The following is a 26,228-nucleotide window of genomic DNA, read 5'->3' as shown; positions in this document are numbered from 1 at the left end:
AGGGGAAGAGGGAGGGGAAGTGAACCTTGGTGGGTTCACCTTTGGGTATCATAATGACACCGAGCTGCACGCATTTTTACACATATCGGCCTGAAGGACTACTTCAGGCAAGAGGTTAGAGCTTTCCAAGAAAACAGTGTACGGCCTTCTGTCGCCATCCAATCCCGCAGCCAAATAACATCCCCTAAAACATAGACTTCCATTTTTGATAAAGCCACCCCCACCCCACCCCTTCCTCTAGAGGAGAAAATAGGATTTCGTCTCACATGTCCAGGGCAAGGCAAAAACAACTTCAGGGCCTCTATACTGTCAAACCTATTTTCTTATTTCTATTGCACGCTACAAAATTGATGGGGGAGAGGGGAAGAGGTTTTCACGCACCCCCCCCCACACGCACACACTTACACACGGCCACACACACACAGCCACATACCCGTTTCCCACCCCGGGCCATCTAAAATAACTGAAATTGTTACCTTCGCTCCTGAAGCCCTCTCCCCACGATGCTTGATGCTGCCAATTGACTAGGACAGGGGCGTTTGAGGAGGTTTTGAAGGGGAAACAATGCATTTTCAGGACCTGGCTCCCTAGGTGGCTTGATTTAAAATTAATTCTAGATATACTGGGAAAGAACGGAACGAAGGGCTAACTGCCCATTGAAGCCGTAGGTTCATCACAAAAAATGCTTTTAAAAAAATTCTGCATCCAATAGGGGAGAGTTGTTTGGGAAACGAGGTATCAGGGTATCACACCATTCCCTATGTGCATTCAAAGCCTTCAAAATCACCTCTGGTTTCATTTTATCACTGTGCATTTCCACGTCTGGAGCAATCAGACTCCTCAATGGAAGCCTACCTTTCTATCTACTGCATATTTACCAATACTAGCAACCTTTACATTGGTTATAAAAGGTATGGCTACTGAGGAGCAAAACCCCAAACTCTCAAGGCCTCCCCCCCCCCTTCACAACCCGCAGACAATTCTGAAACAGGCCAACAACTGCAAATCCAGCCAGCACCCTCCCCACCCATGTATATATTTAGAAATACTTGGTGCCTTAAATTATAAAGATAAATTAAGGTCGCACATGGATAAAATGTATCAAAAATAATATACAGTGCAACCACTTTTCTAGGAGTAAGCCTTACTGAATAAAATGGGACTTGCTTACGTCTCTTTAGGATTGCTCCTTTGGTAACCGAACACTTGCTCATTGTGTGTTGGAAAGAAAGGAGAATTTAAGTCGTAAAGATGACTGCTTAGCACCTGGTACAGAATATCTATTGCGCCAAAGTTGGTTCAAATACGGACTTCAACAAAGGCCTTCTGTTCTGCAGTCTTGTTGGCCATTCCATTTCACAGATTCAATCCATTGATTTAAAATTGCTACGGAACCGACATACAAATGGATAGAGTGCCCAGCCTCTGTCTAAAAGGCTACCCTGGCCAGTAAGGGTGAGCGGGAATCCCCCTCTTCTGTCTTTAAAAATGCCACAAACAGGCTAAGTTCTAGCCTTGAGGCTGCCATTTAGGCGATGTCCAGTTTTGTTCTTATGAAACTTAAGAGACACAAAGAGGTTTTTTTTTTTATGCATCAAAGACAAAGACTATTTCATTCTAACAAATTTATTTTCTCAATCAGCTCTTACGGAATCACTACTCAAATTAAATTACAATCAAATTATCACATCAAAAGATACCCTTATTACCTAATAGCTGTCCGTATTTTTTTTCATTTATTTATTTTTTTTTAAATTTGTGCTCGTCTGAAAAAAACACGTAATACAAGATCTGGGGAAAAATAAATTACCGTTTTGCAACAGTTCATAGGTATTCTGAATAAAATATTAAAAGAAGTCATTTAATGAAAATATAAAGCAAATTTTTTTTAGATCGACCACGGATCTAAACATTTCTCTATTGCCGTCTTTTTGAAAAGTCTGTTTATTAAAACCTACCAAAAACACTGCGAGGAAATGGCAGTGTCACATGAGCACACCCACAGCACCCATTCAGTCAAGTTGGCAACGGGCTTAGGAGAGACGTTCAGGTAAGTGCAGATGCCCAGTCCTTTTTTTTTTTTCCTTTAAAGAAAAACCCTTTTATCTGAATTAGTCCAGAAATAAAAATATGAATAAAAAAAATATTAGCGGTGAACTTTTTGAAATTATTCTTCCTGGATGATTTGCAGCCACCAGGAGCCCAACTTTGACAGCCCTGAATTATCCCTTTTATGCAGCTGTTTCCCTTAATTCATGCAAAATCCTTCCACGGAGCTCCAACTTTAGGACCAACAACCTCACTCTGCTTCTCACCGCTCCCCCCCTCCCCGCCCCGGGGTGGCAGTCCTTCCCCTCCCTTCCTCCGCCCTCCCTTTTCTTTTCCAGGGTCAGCCTTTCCTTTGCGCCTGTCCCTTCCTTTCTCAATGCCTCCTCCCTCAGTATATAGCTATATAGTTTTGTTGCCTTCCTATCTTTACCTGATGTTTGTTTTCTTTTAGTGCAGTGTGCATTATTTTCCTTCCCACCTGCCTAGAGGTAGAGACCTCTCCATTTTGCAGAACAGCGTGGGTCCCTCCTCCTTCAAAGGGAATAACTGGTGCACCAAAACACTGTCCTTTGGCCATAAGTTCTAGAACACAGGAAACACCTTCGGGTGAAGTTTGCTCCTGTGTCCTCCCCCACGAACCCTTTTGACCACTTCATTAAAAAAAAAAAAGATGTGAATGTGCATGTGTGCGTGTGTGAGAGAGAAGTGTGCATGGGGGTGGAGAGAAAAAGTTTCAATGAGTTGCATGGGACGGCCCTTTTGAGAAGAGCCTGTGGGGGGTGAGTATTCAGGATCGAGGCAAGGAATAGAGAGAAGTCCAGGAGTGGGTGACTGTTTTATCGCTGCAACAACACCACTAGCAACAACGACAACAAGAGGGCATCCTGGAGAGTTTGTTACGTTGTTAACAAGGGGTTGGGGCAACATGAGGTTTCATTGGGGGAGGGGTGTATTTTGGTTTCTTTTACTCTCTGCAGTCCTGCCGCTGGTCTCAGCCAAAAAGAAAACTGGGGAAGCAGGAAGCGAAGAAGGGGAGTGGGATCAGTGCACAAGTCCGGGGTCTGGACTGCGAATCGGTGTGGTCGTCTGAGTGTGCCTCCCTTCCTCCTCCCTGGCTCACCTCCAGCCCCCCCCCTCCCCAGCAAGGCTTGGCTAGCCTCTGGCCCCTTCTCTCCCTCCCTCCCCCTGGCTCTCTTTCCCCCCTCCTCTCAGCCCCTCTCTCCCGCCCTCGCTTAGTGCCGCGGTCTGCCTGATCACTGCACGCTCGCCTGGAGTCCGTGGTGCGGGGGCGGCGTGTCGGAGTTCACGTTGCCGACCTGGGAGTAGACGTCGTCGGGGGTCTGCTGCTGGATCCCTGGGGGGGTCATCCGTTTCTCTTTCTGCCTCCGATTGCAAAACCAAACCCTGACCACCTCCTTTTCCAGCTGCAGGCTGTCCGCTAGGTTCGTAATCTCCTGGGCGGAGGGCTTGGGGCATTTCAGAAAGTGGCTCTCCAAGGCCCCCTTGACACTCACCTCGATGGAGGTCCGCTTCTTCCTCTTCCTGCCCTGCGCGGCGATCTTGTCGATGCTGGTGGGGCTGCCTGTGGAGGAGTCGGCTTCCTCCAGCCACTTGTTCAACAAAGGCTTCAGCTTGCACATGTTCTTGAAGCTGAGCTGCAGGGCCTCGAAGCGGCAGATGGTGGTCTGGGAGAAGACGTTGCCGTAGAGGGTGCCCAGCGCCAGGCCCACGTCGGCCTGCGTGAAGCCCAGCTTAATGCGCCGCTGTTTGAACTGCTTGGCGAACTGCTCCAGGTCGTCCGAGGTCGGCGTGTCCTCGTCTGAGTGCGGGTCGTGGCTGTTGAGTCCCCCGCCACCACCTCCGCCCGCCCCGCCGCCGCCGTGGTGCGGGTGGGCGTGCGGGTGGTGGTGGGGGTGATGGTGGTGGTGGTGACCCGGGTGGTCGCCCAGCTCTGGCGTGTCGCCCCGCACCAAGCCCGGGTGCACCAGGCCCTGGCTGCCGGGCGGCGGGCTCAGCATGCCATTGACCGTGAAGCCGCCGGGCTGCGAGTAGAGCAGCGGCTGCTGCTGCTGCTGCTGGGCCGCCATGGCCGGCAGGTGGGCAGCCGCTGCGGCGCCCCAGTGGCCCTGGTGCGGCGGGCCCAGGTGGGGCGGCGGCGGGCGGTGGTGCAGCGCCGCGCCGCCGTGCAGCTCGTCGCGCCCGCCGCCACCACCACCCTTCACGTCGGGCTGCTGCTGCTGCTGCTGTTGCTGCTGCTGTTGTTGTTGTTGCTGCTGCTGCTGGGGGCTGCCGCTCATGCCCACCGGGCTGCTGGACCACGGCGAGCCGGCCTCGGCGGCGGCAGCGGCAGCAGCGGCGGCGGCAGCGGCGGCGGCGGCGTGGGGCAGGGCTGTCACCCACTGGTGGGCATGGCTCAGCATATGGCCGCCGTTGCTGGCCGCCATGGCGCCCTGCATGAAGTCGCTCTGGACCATCTTCACCGACGAGGGGTCGCCCCGGTAGCCGCCGCCGCCTGACACCGAGGTGACGGCCACGCTGCCCGGCTGCATGCCCGAGTCCGAGTGGACGATGGAGCCAGCCGAGAGGATGCCGTTGCCCGGCAGGTAGGGGTTTGACGCCGCAGTGGCCATCGCCGCCGCTGCCGCGTCCTCAGCAGGCTCCGCCGCGAGCGCCCGGATGGTCTCCTCTGCTGACCGACGGGTGAGCGGCTGCGGCGGCCGGTCCTGCTACTGCTGCTGCTGGCGCTGCTGCGCGGCCCCCGAGGCCGCCTCTAGTGCGCTTCACCTGCCCGCGCCCAAGACATGGCCCGCCAGGAGCCGCGCCGGAGAGAAGCGGCCCCTTCACGCCCCGTGGAGCATCTTGCCCTCGGCCGGCGCCGCACGCAAACTTTCTCGGCCCCCGCCCAGCCGCCCTTGGCTGGGGCTTTGTGGCCAGCAGGAGCGCGGGTGGGCGCTTGTCTTCCTCCTCTCTCTCTCGCTCTCGCTGTGCCGTCGGCCGTGGGGCTCCTCCGCCCGCCTCACCCCTCGCGCTGCCTGGCTGTGCCACTGGTGGGCCTCGGCTCCCGGATCACGGTGGCCGCCTCCTCCACCTCCTCCTCCGCTGTCTCTGGCGGGCGTCTTGGACGCGCAAGTTTTGCGGCTGTCCTAAGAAAACTTCTGGCGGCGGCGGCGAAGGCGAAGCTGGGCCCGGCAAGGCTGCTGCATGGCGCTCAGAGGGGAGCTCCGGTGGAAGCGCCCGGCGCCCCAGCTATGCCGACTCCTGTGGCCGCCTCCCGGCCCCCGGCCGAAGAAGACATGGTGGGGGAGGGCGCGGTGGCAGTCCTTCGGCTGTTGGAGGTGAAAGTTTCCTCTGCGGAGGGGCTTCCCTCCTCACATGGCCGGCGAGGGCAGAAGTTCGAGGGGAACAAAAGGCTGCCTCTGCCCAAGGCCAGTTGGGGGCTGAACAATGACGGTGGCGACCGAGCGACTGGAGGCTCTGCCGGGCGCCCCGAACAAAAGCAGGCACTCCAGCGGCCGTGGCTGAGGGAGGCGCTGGCGGTGGCTGAGCGGGTGGGCGGGGGGGGGGGTGCGCCCCGGTGGGATCCTTTCGCGCTGCTCGATCCAATGGGGAAGTTGCCCGCCAGGCTCTCCACGCGGGCTTGGCTGGTGCCGGAGTTGCAGCGGCTCGGCTCGGCTGGTCTGTGTTGCGCTCTCTCCTCGCTGTCGCCACCGCTGCCGCCTCCCCCTCCCGGCTTTCTCTCTCTCTCTCTTTCTCTCTCCCTCTGACAGTTCTCTCTCTGTCCCTCCCTCACAGAGCAGGGACTGTCAAATGTTTACCCTCCGCCGAGAGCGCGCGCACCACCACCACACTTTCCCAAATACAAGGAAGTCGAGCGCGAGGGCCCCCGCTGATTGGCTACCCGCTGAGTGATTGGCAGGCCCGGAATGACTGGCTCAGGACGCGAGGCCCCCCTTCCGGCCGTTCCGATTGGTTGCTTTTTAATTTAGGCAAAGTGTCGTGGAGGCTGGAATACTGCCCTACCCCCCCTCCATCACTCCTCCTTTGGTTGCTCTATCCCTTCTCCCCCCTTCCTTCCCCACAACATCTTAACTCTTCCAGCCCAGCGAATAAATCTGAGTTCTGCCGGTGCAGAGCTGAGAAGGGGGGGGGGAGAGAAAGGAGCAGCAAAGCTCCGCTCTAATACTGTACTTATTTTCCTGGCGTGCCTCTGATTCCTGGTAAGGGCGCCTAATCCTGATTATCTGTCAGCAGCCTCTGGCACCAGGAGGCTGCCTGGATCCCCCACAGCCCACCCTGCGCGGAAGACAACGCGCGCCCTCCGGATCACGGGCAAACTTTCTCTTTCCCTAGTGTCTCTGGTTCCGCTCCGCTCCTTTTGGAGGTGCCAAGATGCCTCTGTCCACACCCCGCGGGGTCCTCCGGCCAGAGAGGGCGAGAGCCGAGGCTCAGCTGGGGAGCCGCAGCCCTCAAGGGCCCACAACCAGCCCCCCAACACGCCTTTGTTTTGCACGCCTCCTGAAGCCAAGCACAATTGGTCTCCTGATCCGGACCCTACCTCAGAGAGGAGAACCTCAAGTGAAGCTTCTGAGTGGCGCCTGTTTGGCAAGGATGTGAATTCACAAGGCTTTTTTGGGGGGGCTGTTGGGGTCCAAACAAACCATGCCTTTAAGATCCGGTCACTTATGTTGATGCTTATTCCTGGATGTCCAATATTTCGGCAGGGGGAGGGGGAACCTGCATGCCATTCAGCGACATTTTACAGGGAAGACCTTACTAGTGAAACATTTTATTATTGCTAGTCCAGCGGAAAGAGTTAAGGTGGGCGGGAGAGAGAGAGGGAAAAGGGGGAGAGAGAGAGAGGAGGGAGGGAGGGAGGGAGATGCGACCAAGCGGAAACCCAGCACACAGGCAACCTCAGTGAACCAAGAAAAAAGAGAAAGTGGTAACCAAAACAAGGGCAAATTGAACACTCCTCTGGGATTTCCGATGAAATAACACTGTTCGGACGTTCAAGAGCGACATCCTGGCTAATGAAGATGGTGTGTTTGTGTTGTGGTGTTGTGTATGCGTTGTGCGCAAGCTTCCGGCGAGAGACTCATGGCCATCCAGAATATGGCTTGCTCCACATTTGTGCCACTGTGGGCGAGCATGAGTCTCTCTCTCTCTCTCTCCCCCCCTCCTAGGTAAAATAATAATAAAAAAGAGGCAGCAGCGTGTTTACATTGAGCTGCGCAACACAACGCCCCCCGTCCCTCCCTCCTGTTCATAATTTCACTCCTGGAGAACTCCGCTTAGGTGAATTCCAGTGTGCGGCACGCACGCCATGCAGTATCTCTCCCCCCCCCCCCTCAGGAGGAAGGTATGCGGCTCTGGCAGTGATGGGAAGAGGAGCTGGAAACGGGCAGGGTTTGTTTAGGACTCGGTCCAGCTTCTCCTTGTACAGTAAAAGATACTATCTTCGGCAGGGCTTAGAAAAACCAGGAGGGACATCTATAGATTGGAAGTGACTCAACCTTAAACACAAAGATTTGTGGGGGGGAGGGGGTTGTTGTTGTTCACTTGTGTCTCCAGAGATTCCCTTCCCTTAGAAGAGGGGAGGGGGGGAGAAGAAATGAAGGGCCCAACACAGATTTCATTGACTAAATCGGAGATCTCCAGGTGCAGTCTTTCGAATAAGCTGAGCCAGAACCCCATGTTTTCCTTTCCAGCCGATTTTGCTTGGATCAGGCTCAAAACCCGAGTGAGTCTCGTGGTTTTGTTTACACTGAATGGGGAGGATAGGAACGGTGCCATGGGGCCGTCTTTCATTAATGTACAGTGAGGATTTTGTCTAAATTACTGCTATGAATTTCACAGTACACGCTTTCAAAAGCCGTCTCAGGTGGCCAGATGAAACGTGATAGCGCCTCTGCAGATCGACTTTTAAAATCATAATACTGTTGTTTTTTTTTAAGTATGAAAAATTTCAGGAGAGAATTCTCCTGAAACATTGCATGCCCACACAACCAAAACCTTGCTGGTCAAATTTTGCTTTTAATTATTTTTTTAAAAAGACAAACTTAATCTTCCTTTGCCCCCAACAATTCGTTCCCTACCCCCCTTCCCTTGCAGAGTGTGACTGCTTTGTCTGGGGGAAAAAATCCAAAGTATAACAAGGGGAGAACAGTTAGTGCTGATTTTCATTTGCATAAATTTTCATATATTTTGGTGAAAATAATAGACTAGTGGAGAGCTAGGCTTAGTGGAGTCAGTGCAAAGGAAATTCTTACCCTGGATCGTTTCGCTGCAGTTGAGAAGATGGTTTCACTTCTCCACTTATCAATAAAACCAGACGGAAAAATACTTAAAATAACAAATTCTCTAAAGCTTGGAGCACTCTAGGGTAAGTTTACTTATCTTTTATTCTCCTTGTATTTTATTTTTTTGCTCTGAATGTCTTCTGGAAGCACGCGGGTGTGTTTTCTTCCCTGAGCATTTCTATGTGTGTAGATGTGTGTGTATACCTATGTTTAGACTGAGGACCGGAATAAGCTCTGTGAAAGGAAGAAATTTTGGGGGGGGTTGGGGGGGGAGATCTCAGTGGAAGATTAACTTAATATAGGATGCTTCCCGATGAAGGAAGGCTTTTTGTGGATGCTAAAGCTACTGCACAGTGTCTGTCTGTCTGTCTCTCTGTGTGTGTGTGGATGAGACTAGGGATGGTCAACTTTGAGCACCCATTTTGTTTGCCGAAGGGTCAAGGCAAGCCGGAAAGGACTGGGCACCTGCCGGGACCGCTAAGGCCAGAAAGGAGTCCATTGGGCATTGGGCTGCAACCAGCGCTGGTGTGCACACAGGGTTAATATTGTAACCAGGGAACAGACGGTTAAGCACAACACGCAGAGCTCTGTCGCGAAAGTCCATCCGAAGGAGTCTAATCAATCAAAACTAACCAGGACATCCCTTCCTTTTATTCTCCACGGAGGCTGGGGAGGCAGCCTGTGAGGGCAGCCCAGATGTGCGCTCCCCAGTCGGTCATCTTTCCCGAGGCGCCTCTTCCCTGGGCTCAGTCCTGCCCAGCCTCATCAGACCCTTGAGACGACTGCATGGTTGGGTCTCCCCCCCCCCCATGAGGTGGGCAGCAGCAGGTGAAATAGGGTGGGAAACCTGGACCAGGATTTCTCCCTGCAGAGCCCTAGCTGCTGCTTCACTGCTCATTTCTTCTCCGGATCTGTCCGTCTTCATCCCGGTTTCTCTGCACGTCGTGGGGCCCCAGATTTCAGCCCCTTCTCTCTCCCTCCCTCCCCCCCTCCCCTCCTTTGGTCATGTTTCTTTTAAAAAGTGGCGCAACTGCCGGTGGCAAATCGATGGGCCGGCTTGTAAAAGTGGGGAGGTGTCGGTTTCAGCTGGGGGTGGCGGAGCCCCGCTCCTTCCCCCCTTCTTGTTGACGCGCTCAGCTTCCCTTTTGACTGGGGTTAACTCTGTGTGCTCCATTGGAACAGATGCCGTCTAAAGCTGCTCCCTCAGGATCATTTGTTTCCTTGATGGGGGAACATTTCTGAGCAGAACATATTGGTTGCCATAGAGAGAGAAATAAAGGAAGAACACTAGTCACATTAAGCTATATGTTTGTGCACTGGGCTTTAGATAAAAGGGCCCTGGTCCAGCCCTGGAGGAAGGAAGCCAAGGCAGAGTGCCTCGAGCCTCACCGAAACGAACTTTATTTCGCGTCGGACTTTTGCAGTCGTAACGTCGACGCGATTTTTTTTTTTATTGGGTGCCCTTTGGTTTCACGCGGCACGGTTTGCTAAGCAAAAATAAACTTTCCGAAGCGCTTGGGCAGAGCAGAGCGCTAACGCCAGTCGGCAGGGGGCGCACTGACTCGGCTCTCCACCGGGGGAGTCAAAGGCGCTCTTCTCTCCGCCCCCCTCCCCCAACAACACTTGGGGTCTTCCCAAAAGTTGTTAGGGATGAAAGAGGGGGGGGGGAAAGGAAGGGGAGTGCTCCCCCTTTTCACAGGCATCCCTATACTATGCACTGATAAAGAACCCCGGAGAAGTATGATTTGTGGACAGATGAGACAAGCGAGCTTGGCTTTTGCCGAATAGCAGTAAAGAGGCCAGAAAGAGCACCGCAGTAACAGGAAACTTGTGGGAAAGTTCTCAGAGCTATCAGTCACCCTATAGAAGGTGGCGACCGGGAGCATGCTGTCCCCCGTTATCTCAGTTGCATCCTCAAGTAAATGGAAGCGATTCAGTGTTGGAAGCGAGAAGAAGGGTGGCATTGTGGGCCATCCCCTCTGCCAGACAGATGAAGCCTGAGAGCCCGATGGAGATCTGAGGAAGGCACTTGGGGTCTCTTGACATCATTTAATATTTAATGGCCACCCTAAACCTGGAGACGTGTCATCAATATCCCCCCCCATCAAGTAGTTACTGGGGGGGGGGTCTGTTGTGTGTGTTTGTGTGTGTTTTTGTAAGCATTGCTAGAGTAACTCGACAAAGTATGCCCAGAAACGACCGCCCCTCCAGGCAGGAGTGGAGGGAGGGGAGTGACCCTTCACTTCTCCGATGTACGGAGAGAGACCTTTTGTCTCTTTGCAAGAGTCTCGCCGCTGACAACTGCGATCCTGAGCCTGGGACCGGGAGGGGAGGGCGTTTCATTGGAGCGACTTCCATATCAGGCCCAAAGGGAAAGCATATTGTCCACTTGCTAATTCCTTTAAGTTATCCATCCAGTGTCTTGAATGAGGATAGACGATAAGAAAACGGCTCTTGTGATTTTACCCGTAACCAGATCGGGGCTATTGTTATCTTCGTATTTCGATCCGACTTTCGGCATGTTAACTTTCTTACAGCCTGTTTTCAGGCACCTGCAACACTCCAGGGACGGCAGGGTTGATCCTGGGAAGTGGTAATGTCTGAGACACACAGACCCAAAGAACTCTGGAAAGGGGCACAGAACTTCATTACCCCCCTCCTCCCTCCCTCCCTGCAACGTGAGCTTCAAAATCTTCAGTCTGCTCACCCAACCCCAACTTTGTTCTGCTTTTAGAAATTGCACAGCCCACCCTCTGCCCCAAGTCAGAGAGCCACTCAGGACAGAGGGAGAGGAACGAGGCAGGGCAAAGTAAGCAGCCAAGGCTCCTAAGTTGGAAACCGTCGAATCCCAGGTTTAAGAAAGTTGACCTGGGCACACAGGGGAAGAAATGTTTGGGATAGTGAAACACACCAAAGTTTGCCTACTGACCATTCTGGCAATGGAGGTGTTTGGGACTTTTATGGTATGTTTCCAGAGCGCAGTTTTCTCTCCCCTCCCCAATAAACTTTCATTGAGCACCGTGAATTATGCAGTCTATGAACACCCCCAGGGTGCCATTTTGGGTGTTGTGACAGCAGTACTTTTTAATATCTTCTCCCTTAGAAAAAAAGCAGTGCCCTTTTTGTCCTCCCCACCCCCTTCTTCTACCACTATCCCACCTAGATCTGCCCCCCCTTCTTTTCTTTTTGCTCCGCATGAGAAACGTTCATTTATATTTTAAGAAGGGGGCCTGGAGCGCTTCGGCCTGATTCTGGGTAAGCGCCTGGCTGCCAGCATTAAAGCCAGTCCAAGCAACCCAGAAGGGCGCTACAAAACCCAGCAACAAGTGAGTTTGGCCAGAGCTGCTTCTCCTGCGAGCGGGGTCCGTGTCTGCGTGTGCTGAGCCGCGTTTGGATGCGAGAGGCTTTTTGGCGCTTTCACCAGCACAGCTTTCCAAAGGGCTCTGTTCATTATTGGGTGCGGGATAAACTCCAGCGCCTCATACGTCTATGCTGGAGATGGCCGCGGCCTGCTTCTCCTTCTCAGAGGGATGCACAGTGGGCATTGGCCGCATTTCAGCCTTCTTCCTTGGCTCGCGCGGGAGCATGATGTGCGGAGAGGCGAGTCATTCATCAGCATGCATCAAAGTGAGACGCTCCGTCGTCCCACAGCCACGAAAGACTTTTGCAAAAGGGTCTTCTCGTGGAGGCTGGCGCAGGAGGCGCGCTCCTTCCCGGCCGGGCCTTTCCAACTTGTCCTTCCCACTTCCTTCCCGAGCTGCTGAGACTGGCCAGGGCAAGCTGAGCTGGGCTCCAAGCCCCACGGCTGCCAATGTGCAGGGAACCAGGGAAGAAGGGAGGGGGGAGGGGAAGAGAGAGAGTGGGGGGGGGGGAGAGTCTGCCCCAGCCTCGCTGAAAGGGTGTCAGGCACCAGAAGCGACCGCCAGTGGAGCAAGCAGGATCTTTTTTATCCATACATCTCATTGTGAGGGCCCCAGGCCGCGCTTTGTTTATTGTTTGGAGGCTAACAAAAGGCTTTCGGGTCGTGTAATAAATTAGGAGGAGCAAGGCAGGAGCTGAGCAGGCCTCGCATGGGGTTGGGAAGGAGAGAAAAGGGCACCTTTGGGGAAGGGGGGGGGAGGCGCTGACGCAATGCCATGGGGCTGGGGGTGGGGGAGGGGGCACCTTCAACACGATGGAGAAGTTCGCCAGGACGTGGGGCCTTCCTTCCCGGGCTCTGAGAGTGAGGCACATTTACAGGCCAGGCTGGAAGGGGAATTGGCCCACACCCCCTGGATCCGCAGCCTCCCAGCCCAGGAACATGGTCGCCGGGATCATTTTGATTGATCAGAGCACACGGAAAGCATCCCGTCTCGGTGGCCTGGGCAGGAGGGGGTCTATGGAGAGCAGGTGTGTTGGCCATCGCACTCGCCTCTCCACTGCACCGGCTTGAGCTTGAGGATGAAAGGGAAGGCGCGCCAGCCCAAAGAGCGCTGCGGCGATGCATCTCTCAGAAGGGCCACCGCAAGGCAGATTGCCCAGGCTTGCTTCACGTTATTAGATTTTCTTTTTTGCTTTGACATTTGAACTTGTCCATTGTCTGAGTCGCTCAGCGCGGATCCCAATAGGTCAAGCTAAAAGGCTGCTCTTTTCGGAATTTGGCGCGAGCGCTTGCCCAGGCCGCCTGCTCACTCGCCCGCCTTCTGGGGCGGCAGAAGGGGGTTCACTGAGGCAGTGGTCTGTCGGGAGGTGGTAGGGGTGCCCGATTCCCACACCTCCTTCTCGAAGGTACAAAATTGCTGCCATTTCTCACGATGCTGCATGATTCCTCTCACCTCCCCCCTAACTCGACTTCTTTTTATATCCACTCTTAAAAGGCAAGGGAAAAAAATGCATGAAAATGGTTTTTTTAAAAATGACGGGTGGCTCGAAATCCCGCAGAACGGAGCAACATTTACGGTGAACTTCACCAGGACTTCTATCAGCAAATCCATGCAAATGGATATCGAAGAATAATTGGTTTGTGGACTCAGAAGCATTCTCTCCTTCCCACAAAAAACCTGGAGACCCCAACCCTCCCCTCCCTATAGATGTCCAGATGTTCATCCAATCAGCAATTAAACCACTGGCAACTCAGTGTTCTTGCAGGACAAACTTGCATCTGCTGCGTTGAAGAATGGCTAGATGATCTTGCTTTCAAAATGTGTGATCGGACATGCCCAGGGAATACTTCTGTGAATAGATCCCTCCCCCCCCCCCCCCCCCGCGATTCAGACGCGATAGACCCAAACGGTACAAGGCGAAATGCACTGAGTCCCTGCCAAAACGAACAAGCACGAATGGGGATTTAACCTTTTTCTTTCTGCGCTGCCAGGTTGCAGGCCTAGGACTTCCCTCGCGGGCTCCTCCTCAAGGCAAGGCCCGCGTTTCTTGGCAGTAACCCCCCAGCAAGCGGCCAGGCATGCCAAAGGGCGCTCCTGGATGCGTTTGAACACAGAACTGAAGCCTCGGAAGGGGCAGCGTGCGGTGGGAGAGAGCAGCAAGAGGGAGGGCGAGGAGGGAAAGCACAAGCGCTGAAGCCGAGGCACCGCGAGAAGCTCAGGGCCTCAATGGCGTCTCCCGCGGCCACAGTCCTGGGAGCCAGCAGGAGGAGCGGTCTGCAGCCGAGAGCTCTTCCTTTTGTGCAGGGGGGGATCTCTTTCTCGTTATGGTGAACAATAACTGGCCATTTCAGCGAGTCACAATAGCCTTCTTAAAGGATGGGGGGGGGGGGGGACCTGAGGTTCCAAACAAAGGGCGAGAGCGGAGTTCTTTGTCGGGATGGGAGACTGGAAGCATTTCAGCCCCAGAAAGACCCAGTGGAAGGGCTCCCCCTTTTGCGTTTTGAACATTCTGTTTGTTAAGAGGGGGGCACGGACACCAGTTCCTCAGTTTACCAAAAATTGTGTGCCCCCCCCAATAGTCCAGGAGCTGCCTGGGGTGCCTGACTGAGGGCTGTGGGCCATGGCTAGTTTTGGGAGTGGTACTCAGAGGGGATATCGGAAATTGCTTGGCTGGACTTGAAATGGGGAAGAAAACATTTTAAGGGGAGAGCTGGGGCGGGCGGAGACGCATCAAAAGAGCCAGGCGAGGAGATCCTCAGGAAAGAAAAAGAGGAGAGCTCAGATCAACCCAGAGCTGCTGCCAAGGCGGCCTGACAGTTCTCGGGGCGGCCGCCTGGGTGCGCTGATGGGCGGGCGTGCTGCGGAGAGGCCACGTCCGTTTAAAAAATGCTACTCTTGTGTTGAAGAGGTGCGTTCTTCCTCTCTCCCCCCCTCCCCAATTGAAAGGTGAGTCTAGACTGCAAGAGTTGCTGCTGGTTGGGTGTTCTTTTGGGAAGGGGGGGGGGGGCTTTGTTTTTGTTTGTCAAACAGGGAGGCTTCTCCTGGGAGAAAGGCATGTGTGGCGGATCCCAGCCTAGGATTACATTAATCAAGGCATTATTTCCCCAGGGATCCATGGCAGAAATTATAGTAAATCCGAATAAAATTGGATCGCCAACAAACTGAACGCTTAACGTAATCTACTCCGCCTGCCTTTTCTATTATTGCTTAAAAAAAAAAAGTCACCCGAAATCTTCCCCAATATGTCATTTCACCCCTTCAATACCCGCCCAGGGAGCTCTGCCCCATTGTTCACCGGGCACCACGCTTCGAGCCACGAAGCGCACAGGGCCCCAGATCTGCTGGCCTGAGCCCCCCAGTTCTGCAGGGGCCTGGGAGGGACAGGCAGAAGCTCTGAGACCCCGTTTCCGGCTGCATCCCCCAAGGGCTTCGGGGAAGATGTCTCAATGTGTGTGTGTGTTAGGCCAGCGGCTGAGAAGGAAGGCAGCGAAGAGGCAGGCCCCACTGTCCGGCCCTCGGGCTGCGGCCCTCGCTGCAGGCCATCCCTTCCGAGATCAGCTGGCAACCAGCCTGCCAAGTGGAGAGAGAGGGGAGCGGGCCACTGCGGGCAGGGTCAAAGAGACGAAGAGGTCACCGGAGGAGCAGCCGGCCAGTCGTCTGGCAGTGACAGGAGGGAGCTGCAGCCCGCCTTCCTGCTGGGCATCCGGGGGTGGGGTGGGGGCTTAAGAGAAGCCCGCTGCCCATGATCTTCTGCAGCGGTGCATCTCGGCTCCCCCGCACCGCCTCCCTCCCTCCCTCCCGGGCGGCATTCCTGACACCGGGACGTGGCCGAGAGCGGCAGATGCGCCTTTAATTGCTTTCCTGGGCTCTGCCTGACCCTGGCGGGAGGCCGGGGGACGACGGGGGAGAAGAGGGGCGTGGAGAGAGCGAGAGCGCGGCCATCCGAACTGCAGCCCCTTCCGAGGGTCCGGCCAGCCAGGTAGCCAGATGATCCTAGAGAGGCGCCGCATCCCCTCCCACTCCCCCCCCCCGCCCGTGCCAGGTTGCCAATGCAGCCCCCCCCCCCGCCGCTGCCGCCGCTCCCCCTCCCGCCCCAAACGACGCCAGCAATTGGCCAGCCGAAAGGCTCCCATTCGGGCGGCTGTACTTTGCCGAGTTCAGTCCCTTCCCACCTTCCCCCGGCTGCCACACGCGGCGGGGCTGCCTCTGCCTCCCCCCTTCTCTCCTGGTCCGGGTTGGGGCGGCGGGGCGGCGGGGCGGCGGGGCGGGGGTGGTGGGGGGGCTCTGGCTGCGTTCGTGTGCGCGCGCCCTCGGGGGGGGGGAATCGGGGAGCAGCTGGAGGGGGGCTCAGGAGAGGGGAGGAGGAGAACCAGCCGTACGCCCCCCCCCGCGCCTCCCACCCCCCTCCCACCCGCACCGAGGGACTGCCGCTCGCTGCGCCGCCCAAGGACAGACGGGCGGGCTCTCCAGGCAGGCTCCCCCGCCGCTCGGCTCCCCTGGGCTGCCGCTCGCTCCTCTCGCTGCCCCTCGGAGGCCTCGCGGGCGGGCGGGGCGGGTATGCGGGCTGGTTGGCCGGGGCGAAGCCTGGAGCTGCTTGCGCCGAGCTCGGCAGATGGATCTCGCGGCGGGAGAAGCGCGCTGGGGGGCGGGGGCGTGCGCTGGGGGCTTCTGGTTGGGGGGGGGGGGCTGAGAACGCGTGGGATTGGGGGAACGCTTGGCGGGAAACCCTCGGGCTTTAAAACAAAATGGTCCCCCCCCCACAACGTTTGGTACCCAACTTTGATCGCACTCTGCCCCCGCTTCTCCCCCCCTCCTCCTCCCCTCTCTCCCCAACTGCGCGGATCACCAATATCAAAGGAGATTTCATTTGTCTCCCCTTGACAGGGCTGCTCAGTGAAGCCGGGAACACTTAGAAGGCGGGTTTCATTGCGGAAGAAAAGCCTTCGCTTCCCATGTGCTCCGTAAGTTCGCTTGTTTAAAAGAAGCAATCCTTTTAAACTAGTTCGTCCTAACCTGATGTTCTTGGCTTTGGTTGTGATAGTTCCCCCCCCTCTTTTTATTTAAATATGGATTCTTTTTTTTGGGTGGGGGGAGGTTGGCACGTTGAAGCTGGTGTGAATTTGAATTTGCCAACACCTGGTAAAGTTCTGCACTGGAAGACTTGCAGATGTGGATGGGGTTGTGTATCTTGTAGGGTTGCAACAGTATTGGGTTCCCCCGGCATGGAAAGCTGCACTTTGTTCACCTATAAACGATTGCATGTGCTTTCATTTCCACATCTGTATTATTAATCTGAAAGAAAAAGATTAAAAAGAATTTGTATGGAAGATGAGGGAGGGAAAAAGCTCTTATTAGATATTTTGAGACAGAGCATAGATAGCGTCAGTGCTTGTCCTAATCGTCTATATTTAAAAACATTGCAATTTATAATGTATAACTTAAAAAAAAGTAACAATATTTAGAAAGACTGCGTCAGCGTCTGGATCAGTTTTTGCTTGCATATATTAATGGAACTTTGCCATCATCACATATAATTACTGTTAAGTTGCAGGCAGTCTTCGTTGGTTATTAACATCATTTTCTAGCATTTAAGGTATATTTCCACCTGTATCCAAGTGTTGGGAATCATTTCTCACAGTTTGTAACTGGCTGCTTTCCAAAGTCAGCCTCTATCAATTTCATTAGAAATTATTATCACTCTTCAATCTTTGGGCTTCTAGAAAAAACATCTTATTCAAATTGCCAGTTATATATGAAAGATCTTCCCATCTTTTCCGTTGTTACATTTAAAGTCCCAGCTACAATTTCTGGTAATAAAGGAAATGAATGTAACAATTTTTTTGTTTGGCAATTTCTGTGAAAATGAGACTGGTATACCATCAGTCATAAGCAAGTGACTGCTCTACATTAAACTGTTATGCTATGGAAAGCTACACACACACACACACTTTCTGTACCCAACCTTATATAAAATCCTTAAATTATATAGTAAGATTAATAAAGTGAGATTAATAACACATTTGAAGGCTGTGTATGATAGTGTAAACTTGCAGGCATTCCTAAATTTGATATAGTTGTTGGCATATTCAGTTCAGTGCAATTCTATTTGCTTGAACTACAAAGATATTACAAAATGAAGTAACAGAACATTTGTACTGGGTACAATAACATTTTTTCTTTGAAATAGGAAGAGCAGCTAACTTGAAATGACACATGGAAGCCGGTGAATAAAACATGGGCATATTAATATTTGAAATGCATTTTAAATTAATCTGAACTTCATTTTTGTCTCTGCTACCTTTGCTTATCTGTAAGTTCCTCTTTCTGGCTTCAAGTGTTCAGTTCTACTTTTTGCAATTTTTTTGCAAATTTTTGCAAATTATCACCATTATTATTATTATTATTATTATTATTATTATTATTATTATTATTATTATTATTATTATTATTATTATTATAAATCTGGCATTGTGATCCTAACATTTTGATTGGGAAGCTGTCTCTATGGGTTCTGTTGCACCAGTGGCCTGGTCTGGTAGGCTGAAACATTAAAAACACAAATACACACGTGAAACTAAAATGAAGTAAGAACGGAAAGTGAACACAATTCTAGAAGCCATCAGAAACATTGGCCACAATCCAGCACATTATGCTGACTCCCACTGAACCTGGGTTGCTATAAGCACACTCAGCTGTGTAGTTTCATTTTGCACTTTACCAGAAGCAAAACAAAATTCAAACGACTGTTTACTGAGGTGAAGTAAATAAATTCCCTCACCATTATTGCATGATGTATAATGTAACAAATATGATCTAATGCCCTAAAGATGCATTATAGACAGGGTGAGAATATTAAATCCTACAATTACAAACAGATTTTATTTCCCGTCTACAATATTGCACGTCCATTCCCTCTCTGCAAGGGAACCAGGGCTCATTCTGTGGTGTTTGTGGCACAATCCATGATGAAGTCCATTGAAATCAAGCCTTGCATAACAGTAGCCTGCCATGTCTTGCATTATATTATGTATGCATGTATGCATGCTGCAATAGGTTACGCCAACTGCAACATCAGACACTATGGAAATGGCATTTTTATTAACATGGTTCACACTACATTTAAGACTCTTATGCATGGCTTTTAAAACAGTGGCTGCACCACACAATTTTAGAATGGCAAAGTGATGGTTGTAGCATGAACGGCTTGCCAGGATGCACAGAGATTAAATTATTCACACTGACAGCTAAATGGTAACCAGAATGAGTCTTTCCATAGATTCCCATAGGATGGAGATGAGGCCTTGGGTATTAATTTAAGTGTAATTAGTATTTATGGAGATGCTTTCTGCACCTTGGTCTAGCAGAATTTGAACTTGACTCTTAGGTGTAGATGTTCATTAGCCCAGCACCACAGTTGTCTTAATTTAATTATTAAGATTATACTTATTATTAAGACACTATACTTGTTGGAACAGAGGAAGAACTTTTGATTCCCTGCAGCATACTAGGGTCACAGCTGGGTTTTGCTTTCTTAGTACTGAAGTCTACAAGAAATTTAACTGGTAGCCTTGCTCTTCAGCTACGGACTTATTTTGAAATTAAGCAACACTGATTTCCATGCAGTATATTTCCAAGGACCTCTCTTCAGCTTTTAACATGGGGTATCCCATTCACCCATAAGTCCGTTTTGCACCGATATTGCAATCTTATTGCCCGGTTGTTAAGTTCACAGGAGATTTGCAAGATTCTGTTCATATGAGAAATATTATGTAACGGACATGTCTTATCCAGGTCATGGCATCATTGAGTAACTGGACAAGATGGGAAATAGTGAGAAGCTAGACAAAGATCTGTCCATAGAAGAACCGCAATTAAATGCCTATGTATTGGACCATAAAGCTGGGTCACATGTTGTGCAATGTGAGAAATATTTACTTCTTTCAAGTGCTCAAAGTATTCTCGGGTTTCATTTATACCACAAAATTACGTGTTCTGTGACATAGTGATATTTTCTGTTTCAGACTGCTAAAACAAATAACCTGATCTGCAGCCTGGTTAACATATGAAACTAATTAAATCCAATTGATTTGAATAGGGCTAGCTTGTAGGCTGAGACGGAAACATATCTTCCCTTTATTATTGATTAGTTTTACTACCCCCCCCCTTATAATGCGAGGTTATTTACTATATTTTGTTTTTTTAAAATGCTGTTGAACTTTCGTGTCTATACCCAGGTTACGAACATACTGTATTTAAACATTTCTTGGCTCTGTGAAAGAATACTCTTGCCATGTTAGCCTGTTAGAATCAGATTTAGATTTAAAGTAGTGTGGTATCTGATTATTATATATAGAAAATCTCAAGATGTTAGGTTTGAATTACAGTGCCATATCTGTATCTATTCATAGCTGCTTGTTGCGTACACTATGAGTTGACTATGATTTTTAATTTGTGATTCTGCCTATGTACTTCAGTTCTATACAAATAATAAAATTATGTTGAATATTGTGTTCAGGGAAAACTGCTATGGGGAAGTATAAAATGTTTTCTGCCAAGTCAGTTAATGAAAAGAGGAGACAAATTATATGATTCGATATAGAAAATATATAAATACAATTAAATTAAGCAATCGATATGTACATCTGGAATGACAAATCTGTAATAATAAACATAATCGTAATACACAAGAATACCTACTTTTCATAATTTCAGTAAGAAAGGTAGTGTAGTGAGAAATGACATTATTTTGAACTGAGCACAAAGGCATACTTCTGTCGACTTGTTTATCTGTTGAGAAAAATATTCAAGTAAAGACTATTCTGTTTATTATATTAATGCACTAACACATCAGTTTACATTTGTTTGGCAAGTTTCTGGTTTAACCCATAATGATATGTATGCCTGTCTCTCTATGAAGTTTTCTGACCATTGAGATTTTAAAGGAAAACTGTTCCAAACCATGTAATTTCATGGTAATAAATAAGGAAGCGTGTAGATTAGGTTCCATGCTGTTGTGGCACAAGGTCCTTGGATTCCTTTACCTACCTGGAAAACTTGCAGCCCAAGACTATCAATAGTTAAAAAAACATTTTTAAAAAAGCATAAAAAGACATATAGTGATGTGTTCTGCTTATGTTTTTTTTTTTACTATTTTTGGTCATTGTAACAATTTAAACGTCCTCTTTGCCACTTTAGGATTTTAGAGTAGAAAGTCAGATACGTAGTTATTGTGTTGCAGACTACAAGTTGTCCAGTTACAGGAAATTTAAGTTTTTTGAATCTCCTAAAACTGAAATGTAGCAAGCATGCTGTGGTGCTGTAGGTAGTTGATTTGTTGTTTTCTTTCATTTGAATCCCACCTTCCCCAACTCACAAATGCTCTAGCACTTAACCTGCTTTATTTCTCTCCATGTGGAAGGAACACAATAATTTAAAATCCAGATGCTTTGAGTGCAAGTATTTGTTTTAAGGATCAATTCCTTTTTTTTGTCTATTAAAAAAAATCCCAAGGAATTAACTTAAAAGGAATTCCTTTCATAGATTTATGCAATCCAATACTCCAAAGTAAGCTTCATGAGTTCAATGGAACTTATCACTAAGTAAATTACAGTGCAATCCTAAATACACTTTTCCTGGAATTAAACTCTATGGAGCAGGTTTCTGATTAGACCAACTTAGAATCAAATTGTAAGATTGCAGACATTGTGGTTTAAGGCTGCTGACCTACCAACCTAATATACCAAAGTTTGCCGTTTAAAAATGTTTTACTCCTTATTATTTCTAGATAACATTTATGTGGACACACATGCATAGGATCTCAACAGAACCTGTTTCCAAGAAAGAGCCTAGCAGCTGCTGTTGAGCATATGACCTTTCAAGTAACTTCCAAGTCAATGTGTTTAGGACAGGCATGCCAGTTTGTTCAGAGCAATTTCAGGGGAAAAAATGAACTTTACAATTAATGAAGGAGTTATGTTAATAACAGCCCATCTCTTAAAATACTCAGCCGGAAGGTCAAGCCTTGTTGCTGTGGTGTCAGCGACAAATGTGCCATTGTAGACAGGACTGGAGGTTTAATTCTGTTTTCACGAGAAATAATAAGTACAATGAAGGTTTCATTAATACAGCTCCTTGAATAACAACAAGAAGTTTATTCGTGGACTCTTAAAAAATGGACAGTGTTTAAAGAACCATTTTTTTCATGTTGTTCATATTTACATGTTACGTTTTATGTGTTGGGATCCAATGAAACTATTCTGTTTATCTGTGCCTAAACTGTTGATCTAAGTGTAAATCTGAAGGTTTCTTTTTTAGCTTTCGTTTTGGGTGGCAAATATGAATAAAGCCGCAATCCTGGACACATTTAAGATAGATGGTTAAATCCTCCGAAAAGCAGTAGTAGCGCTGTTTTGTCTTCTTACTTCAGCTAGCAGCTTCAACTTTGTTGATGTGTGTGTGTGTGTGTGTGTGTGTGTGTATGAGAGAGGAGCTTTAATAAACAAGAATGAGAGAAAGGAGGCAATGTCAGATTGTCACATGCAATATGGTTGTACTTAATCACCTAGTATTCAAATGCTGACATTATGGAATTTTGTTTAGCTTGCTGAATACATTAAAAAAAACACACCCCAAAGGGAAGCTAAGATTCCAGACTTTCATCTCCATTAAAAAAGTGAGAGAAATATTTTAAAAAGTTCTATGACAGTTCTTTTTCCAGAATTGCCTCTGAATTGTACTCTGCAAGCTCTGATCAAAAAATCATTTTTAGTTCTTCTAAAACTCAAGAACGAAAGTGACTCCCTATTTCTATACTACTGATCTATATTCTTAGAAAACTCTTCATATTTGCCTTCCTTGAAAAACACTAAGATTTGAATGAGAGCTACCTTTGCATGTGCTAAAGGGCTTGTCCAGTAGGATCTATGATTCTTTTCCTTTGAACAGCAGAGCACCATGCTATATCAATCAGGATAGGGAACATTAACCTTAACAGCCAAATGAAACATCTGTGTTCATATACCTCTTGGTGTGGGGATAGATGCTGGTCTTGAGCCTGCTCCCCAGAAGCATTTGGTTGGACACTGTTGCAAAGAGATTGAGGGATGAGATGGATGTTTGGGTCAATCCCGTAGGAATCTTTTTATATTCTCACCATTCTCTTCTGACACTCTGGGTCCTTCTCTCTCTCTCTCTCTCTCTCTCTCTGTGTGTTTGTTGCTGCCTGAGGAATCCAAACCCAAATTCCCTTGGGCTCATAGGAGTAGTTACACAGTTCTTCGTACCAACTGCTAGTGTTGCTTGGGACATTATTAACTGATAATTTCATCAGCTAAGCCACCAATACTAAATACATTTATTAGAAAGTAAGTCTCAGTAACTTAGTTAAGGGAACTTTGTTCCATATAAATGCATTTAAGATTAGAGTTGTAGAGGAATGAGTTGAATTCCATTTACAGCATAGTGCAAATTGCAAAGATTCTCAAGAAATTTCATGAGTTTCAAAAGGAAAATGCTTAACTTTTTTTTTTTTGGCCCTCTATGTTTGTATTTTGAAATATTTGCATTCAGAAGCTGGGGAAAGCGAATGACTGGCCACGTGAAACATCCTTTATGACGCACTCAGTGTAAACAAGCCGAATCAGGTCTGGAATGGTTCCCCTCCCTCTCGGCCCTGAATACCTTTGGTTAAAGAAGTCTTAAGTTATTACTTGTCACCGCAGTAGGTTAAAAATGAGTCAGAAGCGTAATTTTTAAGTTGGCTGTTCTTTACATTGTGCTTGAAGAACAGTCTCTTAAAATAAGACACGGGGCATTGTTCTCTGTGTTATTTGTTTAAATGCAAATTTGAAGAGCTGGCTGTACACCAGAAGAATCAGAGAAGGTCCTTCCATAATGGGTTTGGTGTTGTAGGTATTCTTTTCCTTTAAGATCCAACAGAAATGGGCAGTTTATATTAATGCAACTGATAAAGAGGTAGCTTGTTGCATGCTTTAATTCCTTCTTATTCCCTTTTCCTTGCTCATTATGGTTTATAATTTAACTAGAACTTTTGGTAAGCAAAATCATGATAGTCGCTGCCCCCTTCATCCTAAGTCTGTGAGACAGTTTTCCCCCTCACATGTGGCTGTGGACTATGTGCACGTGTGCTAATGAAAAGAGATAAATCAGGGCCAGATCTTGATACTGTGGCCTTGGATCTTCTCTGTGCAGATTCATGGTTGTGCCTAGAATCATTGGCAATGGCTGTGCTATCCACACTGCTTGCGTTCTCTCCTAATAAGGTACAGATTAGTTGTATGTGTGTGTATTCATATTCAACCCAGAGTAACATAATAATGTAGAACAACATTTCTCAGAATAGGAACAAAAATATTTTTCTATATAATGCTAAGAACTAAGTGGATTTGCAAATGTGGTCTGCTGTAAGATTTCTTGAAAGTAAGAATAGAGTTGGAAGGGAACTCATGGGTCATCTAGTCCCACCCCCTGCACTATGCAGGATACTCACATCCCAATCACTCATGTACTGTAACCTGCCACCCCTTTGCCTTCACAGAATCAGCCTCTCCGTCAGATGGCTATCTAGCCTCTGTTTAAAAATTTCCAAAGATGGAGAACCCACCACCTCCCAAGGAAGCCTGTTCCACCGAGAAACCGCTCTAACTGTCAGGAACTTCTGGATGTTTAGATGGAATTTATTTTGAATTAATTTCATCCCATTCATTCTGGTCCATCCCTCTGGGGCAAGAGAGAACAATTCTGCTCCATCCTCCGTATGGCACCCTTTTAAATACTTGAAGAGCTACCTAGTTTTTCATGAGTTCATATGCATACTTACTGGGTCCGTCACAGTAGGAGCTATGGCCGAATAACCATTCACAGATAAGGCGGCCTGCAATTCTGTGACAATAAGCACCTGCATGACTCTAAACTGTGAGACTCCAGTGATCCAGTGAGTGGAAGTTCAGAGGCGAAAATGGTCATTGCATGGCCTTCTGGCAGGTCACACACTTTTGCAGCATGTGGTCTTGATTAGGATTCAAAGACTGTAATCCTATGCCCATCTGCTTGGAAATATATTCTGCTGAATACAATGGGATTTATTTTCAAGCAAATGTTTTTAGGATTGGACTGCATAATTCCTACATCTACTCCATACAAGACTCAGAAGGTAACTCTGGCTTAGAACTGCACTGTAAAAATGGACACAATCACATAGGATGCATACTGGTGGGCCCAGTTTTGCTGCAGATTCATAGCATTCCCCAGCTTTGTGACCTAGGATTGGCTCCAGATTAAATTTTTCCACGAATAGAAGGGATGGGATTATTTCCACCATTTTCCGTTAACTGCTGCAGATGCCCAGTTCAGTTCTCATGCTGTTCCTGAGACTCTCTTTCAGCAGCAGCATTTCCGAAAAATGAGTGGGTGGCAGTGGTGGGAGTAGGGACTGATAAAAGTGCCTTCCAAGAAAAGAAAACATAGTTTGGATTCATACTTTGTGAAATGTACATCTATGAGTGGGGAAAATGTCATGTAAATCTTTCATTTCTCTGATGTATTCTACTTACAGCATTAGATTAGAACTGGGAAGAACTTTAGTCACTGGTTATCCATGAAATCCACCAGGTGGGCACATGAATCAGACCCTTGGCCCATCATGGCCAATATTGTCAGAATGGCAGTGCCTCTAGAGGGCTTCAGGTGAAAGTCTTTCATATCACCTGTTCCTTGATCCTTTTTACTGGAGATGCTGGGGACTGAACCTCATGACCTTCTACATGAACCATGGCCCCTTTGCCCTTTGAGAGTGAGATTATCACTCTCTCAGCCTAATTTACCTCTGAAGAAAAAACGGAAGAGAGGAGAACTACATATGCCACCCTGAGCTCCCGGAAAGAGCAGGATAAAATGGGATAGAGACATAAATAACTTCTAGGGTATTTGGAGTATTGTGCGTTGCTCCTGGTTCACCAAAGATAACTGAAACACACATACCTACTTTTTTATCTGTCACCTGCAGATTACCGGCTGTATTTAACTTTCCCCCAAATAAGTTATTCCAGAGAATTGCCTTCAGCAAATGCTTTCCACAGCATTAGTGCAGAACTGGGCTACAAAAGAATATTAATCTAATACATTCCAAAATTCAAATCCATGTGATTAATAAGCATTATCTATAAATAAGGCCCTAATGATTCTTTGGCAATGTTGTAAACACAAGAATCAGAGGCAATTATTGTCATTATTGTTCGGCAAGTACTTTCTGTGAATACCAAATGGATGTTGCTGTCCAGCTACTTGGCAAATGTATATCTTGTAACAAAACAGATGTCAGGCAGCCTGTTCTGCCTTCAATTACACTTGCCCAATATGCAGGGTGTGTAAAGGAAGAGGGAATCAATTTATTGAAGGCAAATAACCTGCTGGTTGAAACTGTCTCCTGGTCCTTATTAACCCACTTAAAACATAAGTTTTACAGTAGTGCCAGAAAAGTCATTTTCATCACCCTGTGAGG

General features: G+C 48.8%; 1 protein-coding gene and 1 long non-coding RNA gene across 8 annotated transcripts in view; one reads left to right on the top strand and one right to left on the bottom strand.

Moving 5' to 3' along the window:
- Positions 1 to 1,610: 1,610 nt before the first annotated feature.
- Positions 1,611 to 5,880, bottom strand: POU3F3 (POU class 3 homeobox 3). Its single transcript, XM_077343581.1, has one exon. It carries the CDS (start codon positions 4,677 to 4,679, stop codon positions 3,303 to 3,305), a length of 1,377 nt encoding a protein of 458 aa, XP_077199696.1. The 5' UTR covers positions 4,680 to 5,880; the 3' UTR covers positions 1,611 to 3,302.
- Positions 5,881 to 7,679: 1,799 nt separating this feature from the next.
- The window catches only part of LOC143840269 (uncharacterized), a 64,095-nt gene continuing 45,546 nt past the window's right edge, over positions 7,680 to 26,228 (top strand). The window contains exons 1-2 of one of the 7 annotated variants that reach the window (XR_013232094.1): positions 7,680 to 8,431; positions 16,595 to 16,671. This is a non-coding gene — a long non-coding RNA (uncharacterized LOC143840269). Of the gene's footprint in view, positions 8,432 to 14,314; positions 14,657 to 15,196; positions 15,690 to 15,920; positions 15,939 to 16,047; positions 16,181 to 16,247; positions 16,266 to 16,367; positions 16,672 to 26,228 lie in introns of those variants that run through there. The other 6 variants (XR_013232097.1, XR_013232095.1, XR_013232099.1 and 3 more) reach the window with 6 other exon arrangements.

Source organism: Paroedura picta, chromosome 6, assembly GCF_049243985.1.
Source record: "Paroedura picta isolate Pp20150507F chromosome 6, Ppicta_v3.0, whole genome shotgun sequence".
In the NCBI taxonomy this organism is placed as follows: Eukaryota; Metazoa; Chordata; class Lepidosauria; order Squamata; family Gekkonidae; genus Paroedura; species Paroedura picta.
Note: the sequence above shows the minus strand (reverse complement) of the source record. Positions and strands in the feature narration are given on the sequence as shown.

Coding starts and splice junctions, on each gene's coding strand:
- POU3F3 (XM_077343581.1), bottom strand. CDS start 4,679: ATGGCCACTGCGGCGTCAAACCCCTACCTGCCGGGCAACGGCATCCTC.